This window comes from Nanorana parkeri, unplaced genomic scaffold (genome assembly GCF_000935625.1).
Source record: "Nanorana parkeri isolate BGI_ZX_2015 unplaced genomic scaffold, ASM93562v1 scaffold758, whole genome shotgun sequence".
Taxonomy (NCBI): Eukaryota; Metazoa; Chordata; class Amphibia; order Anura; family Dicroglossidae; genus Nanorana; species Nanorana parkeri.
Window position 1 is genome coordinate 721143 of NW_017307026.1, and position 13132 is coordinate 734274.

The 13132-nt window shown below is 40.4% G+C and overlaps 1 protein-coding gene across 1 annotated transcript in view; it reads right to left on the reverse strand.

Moving 5' to 3' along the window:
- Positions 1-13132, reverse strand: part of VDR (vitamin D (1,25- dihydroxyvitamin D3) receptor) — a 64586-nt gene that overhangs the window by 25156 nt on the left and 26298 nt on the right. Inside the window, exon 3 of the mRNA XM_018564538.1 lies at positions 212-396. Coding sequence (XP_018420040.1) covers positions 212-396 — 185 coding nt within the window. The remainder of the gene's footprint in view (positions 1-211; positions 397-13132) is intronic.

Here is a 13132-nt window from a genome sequence, read left to right on the forward strand (position 1 = left end):
AGCAGGGGATATATCCATAGTACATAACATGCAGTTGTACTATGGATCATTTAAAGTCACCTGTCCCTTTTTAAAAAGTATCGGTAATTGGTATCGGCAAGTACATGAGGGGAAGTACTTGTACTTGATCCTGAAAAAGTGGTATTGGGACATCCCTATGTGAGGTGATCAATTGGTTTTGCAATGAAGATCATTTTAAAAATGTAATTACCCTGAACTGCGCGAAGTCTGAATAAGTTGTGTCAAAGGTCTTCTTATGAGCTTCCAAGAGCATGCTAATAATTTTCTGTTGTTCCTCTGACATTTTAGGTCTTTGAGACTCTCGCAGTGCTTCTTCTTCTTTACGTTTCAGTATCATCTCCCTCTTTCTCTGGACCTCTTCATCTGTGAGGATAACTATATGAAAAAAAAAGAGTCTTATGTAATTCCTGTGATCAAAATCAAACTATAAATTTCTGAACACACAGATCACAAAGCTTGTTAAACAACTAGTAATCAAATAAAAAAAACTTTGGCCTAAATAAAAACTTTTCTATACAATAGGCAGCCATGATGGTGAAATAGTTTAGAAGGGCACCGATACAGCGCAGCTCCCAATATTTTACAGCAGAGAAGAAGAAGGCAAAAATGTTTTCAAAAAATGCATGGGGGAAAGTCTTATACCTCAGTTTCATGCTAAATGCATATTAGCATTACACAACTGTATCAATACACACAGGGCCATCCCTTTAATGAGGCAGCCTCTCTTTGAGTCACATGGGGGGGGGCAGGTAGAGCAGCATGTGTGTCTGCTGTCCCCTTACCGGTCAGAGTGTCCCAGGTTGCTAAGAACTGGGTGGGGAGATGTGCAAGGGCCATACACATCTTCCTCCCCAGCTCTTAGCAACCGGGGATGCTCTGGCCAGTGTCCCGCTCAGTTCCCGGCAAACAATGACATCATTTCTACCACTTTACAAAACACTGGTTTGAGTATACGGTTCAGGTTTGGTCACCTATCCACAGGAAAGATGTCCTTGAACTTGAGAAAATCCAGAGAAGGGCAACAAAATGAATAAAGGGGCTGAAGGACTTAAGCTATGAGGAAAGAATACAGAAATTGCACGTATTCACTCTGTAGGTGTTTAAGAGGGGAATATGATCTTCATGTACACATTGTTGAATGGCAACGGTAGGATCGGTAAAAAATTGCTTACACTAAGGCTGTGGTGCGAACCTTGGCACTCCAGCTGTTTTGGAACTACAAGTCCCATGAGGCATTGCAAGGTTCTGACAGCCACAGACATAACTCCCAGAGGCAGATGCATGTTGGGATTTGTAGTTTTGGCACAGCTGGAGTGCCAAGGTTCGCCACCACTGCCCTAAGGTCTCTAAAGAAGACAAGAGGCCACCACTTGAGTGTGACGGTAACAAGGTTTAAGCATCTCAATAATAATTATGAAATTCTATCTTCTCTCATTCTGCAAATGCATCCTTTCTAGTTCAAACTAACTCAGGCTGCCCATAATTTTGTTTAGGCATCCTCTAATTACAGCTCCAGATATCTGCTAATCTGGTCCATTTGATCATTTATAGCCCTTACTAGGGATGTTCAGATACCAGTGCCAATTCTTGGCATTTTCACGAGAACTACCAGTGTTGCCGCAGTTGCAGCTCTGGCGCTCCACCACTGTCCTAAAATCATTTGGAAAAACTGTCACATGGCAATAAACAAAAATGTATCAGTACTTATATCTGTAAATACTTGGACAAGTATCAGTACTTGTATCAGTACTTGTACTTGAAAAAATGGTATCGTGCATCCCTTATTTATAAAAAAATAAATCATACATTAAAACAGAGATGTAGAAATCCCAGGAGCTCCATCCTTACAAATGACAGCTGCCTCCTAACTTTTGAATTTTTCTCTAGTCTAGTCTTGGAGATGGAAAAGTATCTGCACTTGTACCGAGTATGGTACTTGGTATCTGAACATCCCTAGCCCTTACATTACTACATTCATTACCTGAGTTGTGCATTCAGGCCTTCCTTGATAACTAGCTGAATAGAACAGGCCTAATTGTTTAGTTAGTACATGTCGTAAAAACGTAATGAAAAATAAACAGCCGATCACCACAGTAATTGCCCCTGAACAGTCCAGTTAATTCTCTAAAGATCGCCTGGCCGGATAAGAAAGGAATGTCTGGTATCTCACTGAGCCATAAACTGAAAGTTCCAATCTGACCCAATTTTCATAACTCTGAATTTGGGGATGATATAAAAAATTAACTGTGTATATATAGCTGCGTCTCTTCGAACGAAATCTGCACATGCCAAATTCGAAGTGTCTATAAAATCCAGACAGCTAGAAACACATAATTCCCTTTGTGAGCCACCCATAATTCATAAATCTATCAAAGACCACATGAAACAAATGTTGTAATGCACAATAATCCACAGTTATCATGGGCTAAACTATCAAAATCATGAAATGTATTTCTTAATATGAAATTGACAGTTTGGGAGGGGCAGATGACAGGATCATAAAATGCTTACTTATTAAATTAAATCCTTACTTATTGGCTTATGGGCTGGCTCAGTGACACCCCCTAGAGGACTGGCAAAAAGTGGCTGAGCAGGGCAGTCAGCAACTCTCGTTTAACATCAAGAGGAAGTGCTCGTAACACCAAAGCTTTCATGTAACATCAAAATAAAGGCTGTCAGGTGACCATCAAGAAGAAGCTCAGCCTTACTCTGAGAAAGTCTAATCCAGATCCATCTTCTGTGTATTGAATTGGACTCTGATAGAATCTACCAAAACCAGGACTTTGTTAAGTACTCCCATTTTATTCCTTTTTATTTTTGTTTCCTTATATTTGTCTCTCTTTTTGTAACATCTTTTTCCTTAACTTTTTCTGCACCTTTTCTTTTATTAACCACCTCCCGTCCATTGGCCTTATCTTAAAACGTCCCCCCCCCGCATGGCTGTTTACATACAAGCAATCGGGCGTCTCTAGAGACGCCGATCGCTTGTACTAGGTGCGGGTGTTGCCTCCCCCGCCGCCGCAGGTGGTCCCGAGATCTGCTATGCCCGGTGCGGTTGTGATCGGCATGGCGACTCTGCCTTATGGAGATCAAAGGGAGTTCAGCACACAATCTCCCTTTGATCTCCTCTCCGGTCCCCGAATGCAGGAAGTGATATATATTACATCTCTTCCGCATTCAGCTGTCATTCCCGGCTACAGATGCCAGTGAGAAGCTGCTGAAGCAGATCTCTGCTTCATTAGCTTCTCTGGGGGTCCCTAGGTGACATTAGGTGTCTTGGAGACACCTGATGTCTCCATAAAGAGGATCTGTCATGTGAATTGGGGGTTTCTTAGCCCCCTTTGTGATAGCAATAAAGTTAAGGGTAAAAAAAAAAAAGTAAAAAACCATCCAAAAAATAGTCACAAATAAAAATAAAATAAAGGTAAAATAAAAAAAAATTTACAGTCCCCCGCCCCCCCCCCCCCCCACATAAACATGTGTTGGGTGTGCCTACATGCGAAAACGACGATTCCGCCTATTGTGCCGCACATGTTACATATTGCCATGAACGTCGGAGTGTGAGCAATAATTTTAGGGCCATTAATTACTGATAACATTAAACTGCAGAACTAAGAGCAGTAAAAGCTTTTAAAGTATCGCCTATGGCCAATTTTGAGTGTGGCCATTTTCTGTGATTTCGCGGGCGCGCGCACTTTTAAGGCTTGACATGTTTGGTGTCTATTTACCCGACGTAACCCCTCTTTTACATTTTACCAAAAAATTGGGGTGACAATAAATGTTTCATAACATTTCATAGGGGAACAGTTTTTAAAAAAATTTTTTTATAGTACTTTTTCTGTTATATAGTAAAAAATAAAACTCCCAGTGGTGATTAAATACCGCCAAAAGAAAGCTCTATCTGTCCCCAAACAATGGTATAAAATTAATTTCAGTACAGCGTTGCATGACAGAATAAATGTCAGTCAAACACCACAGCGGTACCACAGCGCTGAATACTGAAAAATGGCCAGGACAGGTATGGGGTTTAACTTCCTGGTCTTTAAGTGGTTAAACAATCGTAAAAATCCTTAAGCTTATCTCTACTCTCTAAATAAAAACTTAAAGTATCCTTGTCTCCATGAAGAGCGCTACTGTATGGTGAAACCTGTCATATTCCTGTCAGAAAGGACAGTGGTAACATAGGCCTTGTTTAAGTTTTTGAATTGTCAAAGCATTGCTGAGAACGGTGTGTTTCCATTAAAACATGTGGTGGCAGCTACTGTTTTGTGTATAAATGGTTAACTGCAGAGTTAATCATCCCTAATGACAATCACTGTCAGTCTGCTATCTGTTGTCACGCAAGCTGGGAAATCTCTGTGCAGGGTAAGGCTGGGAGTGGTATCGCCACGTTCACAGTGACAGCTCGGTCGGTTCGGAACTGCATAACTTCACGCGTTATTGATGTACAGTGGGTTCGGACCCGCACATTGAGAATGGAGGAAAATGGAGGAATGGAGGAAAATAGGTTTAATCTCAAACTGCATAGGGGATTCTTTACAGTTAGAGCAGTAAAGTTGTGTAATTCCCTTCCCCAAGTAGTGGTATCAGCTGAGTATAGACACATTAAAAAAAACTTCTGTATATTGTATTCCCTTAGAAAGACATCTAGGAGTATGGGAACTTTTAGTGACTCCTACACATGCACACACATAAGTTGATCTTGAAGGGCCTGTGTCTTCATTCAACTTTAACAACCATGTAACTATATACAGTAATGTGAAAAAGGTTTAGGCAGGTGTGAAAAAATGCTGTACAGTAAGAATGTTTTCAGAAATAAAAGTGTTAATAGTTTATTTTTATCAATGAACAAAATGGAAAGTAAATGAACAGAAGAGAAATCCAAATCATATCAGTATTTGGTGTGACCCCCCTTTGCCTTTCAAAACACCATCAATTCTTCTAGGTACACTTGCACACAGTTTTTGAAGGAACTCGGCAGGTAGATTGTGCCAAACATCTTGGAGATGTAACCAGAGATCTTCTGTGGATGTCAGCTGCCTCAAATCCTTCTGTCCTTTCATGTAATCCCATACAGACTCCATGATGACTCTAGCAGGTGCCGGCCAATAGGAAACAATTGGGCGGAGCTAGCTGTCATTGCTAGCTCCGCCCAATTATTTTGTTTTCTCTTTTTTTAAATCTTTTTTTATTTATTTAATTATTTACATTTTTGAAAATATTTTTTGCTCTTTTCATTGATTTGCTATTCTCCTCGGTACCACAGAGGTACCGAGCAGAATAGTTGAGCCGAATGCCGCTCCGTGATTAAGATGTTGGATCGGTTGAGTTGAAGTCCTTCTGCGCTTCGGCTCAGCCGTACTTGCAGAGCATGTTGGGCTGACCGAAGTACAGCCGAAGGCTGCCAATGTAAGGCTGAAATCAGCCGCACAAGCCAGAAGTGAATAGCCGAACGTAGTTTGGCTCACTTCACTTCAACTGGGTCATTCACTTGGCTGCCTTTGGCAGCTTTGTGAATAACCCCCTAAGTCTAAGAGCTCTGTAGAGATTAAACTGACTATATTATGTAATTTTAGAAATTCATAGCTGGTTTTCCAGACCCAGACATTAATTGGGCCAATGGAACTTCGGGTTCGGCGAAGGCGGGGCGATTTCTAAACATGTTGCGCGACAATTTCATGGACCAGATGGTGGAGACTCCTACCAGAAAAAAAGCCATCCTAGATCTAATTATCACTAATAATGCAGAGCTAATCGAGGATATTGTAATTGGGGAGTCATTGGGTAATAGTGACCACAATGCGATTACTTTTAATATTGAATACAGAAAAGAGAAGTGTACTGGAAGCACTAGAACCCTAAACTTCAGAAGGGCCAACTTTGATAAGCTGCGCAACCTAGTGGGGGAAATAAAATGGGAAAACTTATTTCAAAACCTAAACACAGACCAGATGTGGGATTGTTTTAAAAAAACACTACATACTGCTACTTCAAAGTGTATACCTTTAGGGAGCAAAAGCAAAAGATCGAAAACTAAACCTATATGGCTTAATAAAACTGTAAAACAACACGTCAAGGACAAGAGAGCGGCATTTATAAAATATAAGACGGAGGGGACGGCATTGGCGTTCCTTAACTACAAAGAATGTAACAAAAAATGCAAACTAGAAATCCGGGCAGCTAAAACTGAGTGCGAAAAGCATATCGCCGCAGATAGTAAAAAGAACCCAAACAAATTCTATCAATATATTAACAGTAAAAAGGGGAGAAAGGAGCAGATAGGCCCAATAAAGGATGGAAGCGGGAAGCTAGTCACAAACGACAAGGAGAGGGCCATAAAAACGAGATCCTATAGGTTGAACTTGATGGACTAATGTCTTTATTCAACCTCAAATACTATGTAACTATGTAACTATGTTTCATATTTAAAAACAAAGTTCAATTTTAATAACACTAATATACGTACAAACTGGTTTGTGTAGCAATTGTCATATCATTTTACATGAAAGTGTAGTTAGGTCAGACAGTTTGTCACTTTGTTTTCCTGATTTCCTCACCTAATCTTTTTACTAAATGCAATCACCAAACTGGAGAAAGATTAGCATTGTAATGACATGTTTTTTGTCTATCCATTATCTGTTAGAGGTCTTGATGAAATTTGGAAAGATACAAGCAAAGTCATGTAATTTCCTCTATAAGACATCAACTATTGATTTTTTAGAAGTGGCTAAGGGTGGCGGACTTGAAAAAGCAGCTCATGTTCCTGGCTAATCAATGGAAAAAGTGTATGTTTTAATTAGAAAGTCAAAATTAAGAGAGTGAAAAAACACAGGTAAGTTTAGAAATCTACTGTAAATTGTATTTGTCTTCTGCTTTTGTTTGTTGTGCTTGGCGGTACTCAGACACTGTCTGCTTTCTTCAGGCAATAACAAACCTGCCGAAAGAAGCCACTACTTTTTGATAGAAAAATGTTCTGCTTCCAATTAATGCAAAACTCCAGCTTTAGAAAACAAAGCAAACAGTACACAGCACAAAAAAAAAAGAAGCATCTTTTACTGTAATACTAACCTTCAGTATGACGATGTTCCTTGCAGAATGCATACTCCTCCAGCAGATGATGTTCCTCTTCTGTGCTGGGGGTGCATGCACTCCAAGTACAGCTGCACTGAACGGTTCTCACATCTTATTATCTGAGCGCTGTTAAGTGCAGCAGTAAGGATGTCACCAGACTGGCCAGAAGGCCCTTCTTTTTTTAGTTTCTGGATAGGCCGCAAAGTAGTAAATACTTATGTTAAAGCAGAGTTTTACTCCCTTTCACTAAAAGTCACAGCAGCTCTGCATGCTGATATGGAATCATCTTGCATTCAATAGATAAACATATCTTTTTTTTACTTCATTACTGTTTGTCCACTTTACTCCTCTAAATTAGTTATGTACCGTATATACTCGAGTATAAGCCGTCCCGAATATAAGCCGAGGTACCTAATTTTAGCAAAAAAAACTGGGAAAAAGTATTGACCCACGCTTAAGAGATACATCCTGGGAAGGTTACATAAGCAGAGCATTGCTGGGAAATCTCATCCCTAAACTGCAAAATATCGCAAGCTCTAAAGGGAAGGGCATTTTTTCCCCCTGAGATAGTGTGTACTGTCACATGCTCCAGAGTTCCAGGAAGTAAAGGGAGATGGATTCTAGGGATGTCCCGATGCCACTTTTTCAGGCCCAAGTACAAGTACATCCCCTATTCATCTGCCCTAGTGAAGAATGGGAAAGAAAAGAAAAATAAGGTAAGCAAAGAATAAAAGCCGGCAATTATCTAGAAGTATCTGTGTGCAGATTGCCATTACTAAACATTTATTGCTGCCTACAACCCTTCTGGGGAACGTTCACCTTGCTTTTTGTCTTGTGACAGCTAGAAAAGAAGTGAGAGAGTGCTATTTTCCAAACGTATTATGTTACTTGCTGACTTTATTGGAACTATTATTGTACATATAATGACTCACTTTACTCAGGAGGTTATTGTGGTATCTTAATTGTTTCTACAATGCTTTGCCCTTATGTGTATTGTGCATTCGCCTTACAACTCTTATTATGCACACCATTTACAGTGTTTATCATACCATCTTGTTTTCTAATGATCAAATAAATCTTTGGTAAAAGGAGAAGAGTGCTATTATTGCCATATAAAGACAAAAACTAATGACAACCTGAAAGTGGTTCTTATCCTTCTCCATTGTACTAAAAATGTAGAGGGGAATTTATCAAAACTGGAGCAGACAAAATCTGGAGCAGTTTCCCAGGGAAACCAATCAGCTTCCCTCTTCAGTTTGTTCAGTTGAGGTTTAAAAAATGATCTTGTCGAAATATGGGGAAATCATTCTGATAAGATCACAATCCGCAGGAAAACCTGAGAGGGGTACTACCCCTACTCCACATTTTTTTGGGTGAAGAAAAGGCTTTAAAACGTAACCACTAAACTACCTCCTTAACCACTTCAAGACCAGGTGTTTAGACCCCCTTCCTGGCCAGGCCATTTTTCAGTATTCAGCGCTGCGATACTTTGACTGACGTTTATTCCGTCATGCAACGCTGTACTGAAATGAATTTTATACCATTTTTTTGGGGACAGATAGAGCAGAAACTCTGGAAACTGTGGTTAAAATAGGCAGATAGAAGGCAAAGGACTGGTCACCAGCATTGCCTGTGGTCTCCCTGCAGCTGATTTGTTTCTCCCATTACTAATGTATTAGGGCCTGATTTTGAACTGTGTCTCTATATGGAGGCTGCCATGTTGGTAGAGGCATGCCTTTGCTTCCTAATGCCAGAGCCTCCAGCAAGGAGAACAGTGAGCAGCATAGTAGTAACAGCACCAAATCTCACTCCATATCTCCAGGGAAAGGAAGCCACAGGCAGTAGTGTCTTAGGTTCCATTCCCACATGCGCATGTGGCCAGATCGATGAGTCTCAGGAACAGTCTGCGTCCAGGCGCCGTTGTCAGCAAGTAACCACAGTACATGCGATCACATGTGAATGGCCAACTGCCTTTGTGTAGTACACAGCCTCTCACATGCAGCAGATTGCATGAGTCGCACCAAGGAATTGGTGAGACTCATCAACCTGGCCTCATTCGCAAGTGTGACTGGTGCTTTAGATCTTACACTGCAGATATACAGATACGAGGCTGTAGGCACAGGAGAGCCTAGGCATACTCATACCAGACAAAAAAAATTATATTTTTTTTAGGGTACTGCCTAGGAACAATTAACACTTCCTAATGATTCCTATAACACAGCAAATCTTTACTTTTTAAACTTGCATTCTTGAATCCACTATAACACTTAACTGCTAAGATATTGCCATAAATGTAATCTGCCCCCGACACTAAACTCATAAACTAACTAACCTTAATTATCAGGAAATATCTCTCTTATCAGTAGCAACAGCGACCAGCTCAGTACACTCAGTCCTTACACTGTGTGCTCCAAATGCTTGTAGTACCAGGATACCAATAGCAAAACAAAAGTAATTCACGTTTAGGTACAGGGGTATGTAAATAACATGGAATCAATGTCTTTTGAGGATACACATAGGACAGCACAAAAACCCAACAACCTCAGTATAGCCTGGGTGGCTGTTTTTAATGCTATTTTGATGAACATGGAATGTATACCACAACTCAGCACTGTGATGTTCTGCTATATATGCATTCACTTTAAAGCTAGGGTGGGTAAGCAGTTTTGTGGTTGGTACAAAAATTACATATTTACCAGTCCCCTTGGAAATAAACTATAAAGGCAACTACGCAAGGCTTCTTCCACACTAAAAACAGAACCCATAATGGCCGATATGACTTTCACATCAGATGACCCCTCAAACTAACTGCATGACACATTCTGCACATTTACTAAGACATCACACTGTAATTAAATTATCATAAATATAACCCTATAATTATTATTCTCCTAGAAAGGATTCTCAGAAACTCATTAGTTGGGGTGACAAAGGGCAATGCTCATGCAGCTTTAAAAGAGGTACGCTCAAAAGAGGCCTTCAAAAGAGGTACGCTCACTGAAATAAGAGCTGTGATCTACGCAAAAAAACATTTTCTACAGTTTTTAAAGGTTCTTTTAAAAGTTTATAGATTTCTAAACATAACCCATCACCAATTGTGTCTCCAAAAGTGCAATAGCTGCTAATATCTCTGAAAGCAGACACATACATCAATTTCATGTATGCAGGAGTCAGTGGAAGCTATGCTGTTGTTCCATCACTTCACCAACATGGATAAATCTGATAGAAAAGCTTATATTCATGGACTTATTATTTGTTACTGATCCAGACCTGTTCAAATACAGCATCCTCAGGAAGTGGTGTGGAATGTGGAATACGTGGGTCCTATTTGTTTTTACCTTTACAGAAAGAATGGTTTGGGGTTATGTACAAACTTTAGATGCACATAATGCTTAGCATAGTTTATGTACTATGCTCAGTTTTAGGAAAAATCATCAATGGTATGTAGGCTGCTTGTTTATTTCAATCACTGTTCCACAAATATTCCAGATAATTATTTGAACTGGAAAGATCACTAATATGTTACCAATTATAAGGCCTATTCACAAAGGAGCCGAAGGGTATAGCCGTAGCTTTGGATAATCCTTCGGCCACTGGAGCCCTTCAGTTCAGCCGAACAGCTCAGCCGAGCCAACAGGATATGCTTCCGCTCAGCCGAAGTCACAGCCAAAGTGGGGAGAACCATCTGCCGAAGCAGACCGTTCTCCCTGCAAATGTAAACACATAAAAAAAAAACAGCATGGGGTCCCCCTCCTGATCCATAAGTTAGGATGGACCCCAAGTTAAAAAGCAAAAAAAAAAAAAAGTGGTGGGATTTCCCCAAAAGTCATACCAGGCCCTTTAAGTCTGGTAGGAATGTTGAGGGGGAACCCCACCCCCAAAAAACTGGAAAAAAAAACGTAACTTCAATTCGCAACCAAACCCTTAATCAGAACACTGGCCTGGCAGGACAGGAGCAAGTGGCCCTCCCTCCCTGCGCCATACCAGGCCACATGCCCTCGGCATTGGGAGGGTGCTTTTCCAGGGTCCCCCCGAAGAGGACAAGGGCCAATTCCGCAACAACCCTGACCCATTGGTTGTGATGGTCTGCGGGCAGGGGGGCTTATTTGCATCGTGCTGCCCCCCTAGTGAATGAGTAAGGGATAATTACTTGTACCCCTAGTCATTCACTAAAGGGTTAAAGTAAAATGTAAATAAAGAGACCACACTGTTAGAAAAAAATCCATTAACTGAAAAAAAAACGAAAAAACCCCCACAAAAACTCCTTCCTTTAATAAAAAAAAATTATGTACACAATTATTTGTATATAAAATAAGATTTCCATCTGCAGGAGGGATATAGGAGTACAAATATTTCCATGCAATATTTTATATTGCCTAAATATTTTTGTGTGTTTTGGCCATAATAAATACATAATATATAGATAATGTACAAAAACAAAAAACAGTCTCCCTAAAGTAACATAGTTACATAGTATTTGAGGTTGAATAAAGACATTAGTCCATCAAGTCCAACCTATTAGGATCTCATTCTAGGAGTACCTGTACCCCTGTATGTTACCCGTACCCCTGTATATTACCTGTACCCCTGTATATTACCTGTACCCCTGTATATTACCTGTACCCCTGTATATTGCGGTCCCTTAAGAAATCGTCCAAAATCTTCTTGAACGATTCCACATTATTTGCTGAAATCACCGCCTGTGGCAGTGAGTTCCAGACCCTAACTGATCTTACTGTGAAGAACCCCCTTCGCCCCTTGTGCTGGAATTTTTTTTCCACCAATTTTAGGTGATGGCCCCTAGTTTTTGTAATGGAGTTAATTTTAAACAGTTTATCGCTAATGTTGCTACCACCATTGAACATTTTGTACATGGAGATCATATCCCCCCTTAATCTCCTCACCTCCAATGTGAACATGTTTAAATTTAGTAGCCTTGTCTCGTAGCTCTGGTCCTCCATACCCCTAATTAGTTTGGTTGCCCTCCGCTGGACTTTTTCCAACTCAAGGACATCTTTTCTTAGTACTGGTGACCAGAACTGGACCGCGTACTCCAGATGAGGTCGAACCAATGATCTATAAAGTGGCAAAATTATAGACTTGTCCCTGCAATACATCCCCTTTTTAATACAGGACAAGACCCTGCTAGCTTTGTTTACAGCAGCCTGGCACTGCAAACTACCTTTCAGTTTGTGGTCTACAATGACCCCCAAATCCTTCTCCATTTCTGACTTCCCCAGCGGCATACCCATAATTGTATAACCCATTTGTTTATTTTTAATTCCAAAGTGCATTACTTTGCATTTATCGACATTAAACCTCATCTGCCACATTAATGCCCACTCCCCTATTTTATCCGGGTCCTCCTGTAATGTTATAGTGTCTAAGTCCGTGTCTATTACCCTCCCTATTTTGGTGTCATCCGCAAACACGGAAATATCGCTGTTAACACCCTCCCCGATGTCATTAATAAATAAGTTGAACAATATGGGACCCAGCACAGAACCCTGAGGCACACCGTTCATTACACTAGCCCAGTCTGAAAAGGTGCCATTTACAGATACTCTCTGGACACGTTCCCGTAGCCAGTTCTCTATCCACGTACACACCACCTCATCTATGCCCATAGCCCCCAGCTTGTGTGTTTACTGATTAAGTGCTGCTTTTATAAGACAGTCAATGTCCAAAAAAATATTTTATTCCCCAAATCTTCACAAAATCTAAAATGGCTGTGAATGGCTGTGTCTGAAGTTACAGGTCAGGAAAACCTAATTCTGTGTCTTTGGATATCCACAGTAAGCATGTTAGAGCAATAGTGTTTTGTAGTGTAATGCATTTGATCTACATATGCTCAGTGCGATTTTTGCCCTGAGAGCCTGGAAGTAATGTTTGATATACACAGGGAAAATATCTAGGAATTTCAGACACTTAACTTGTTTTCAATTGGAAAAACAATGGAACAGATCAAGGCCACATAGAAAAGCAGCCTTGATCTATTCAATCATTTTTGCACTTAAAAGCTGCTTTAATTTGCTGGGAA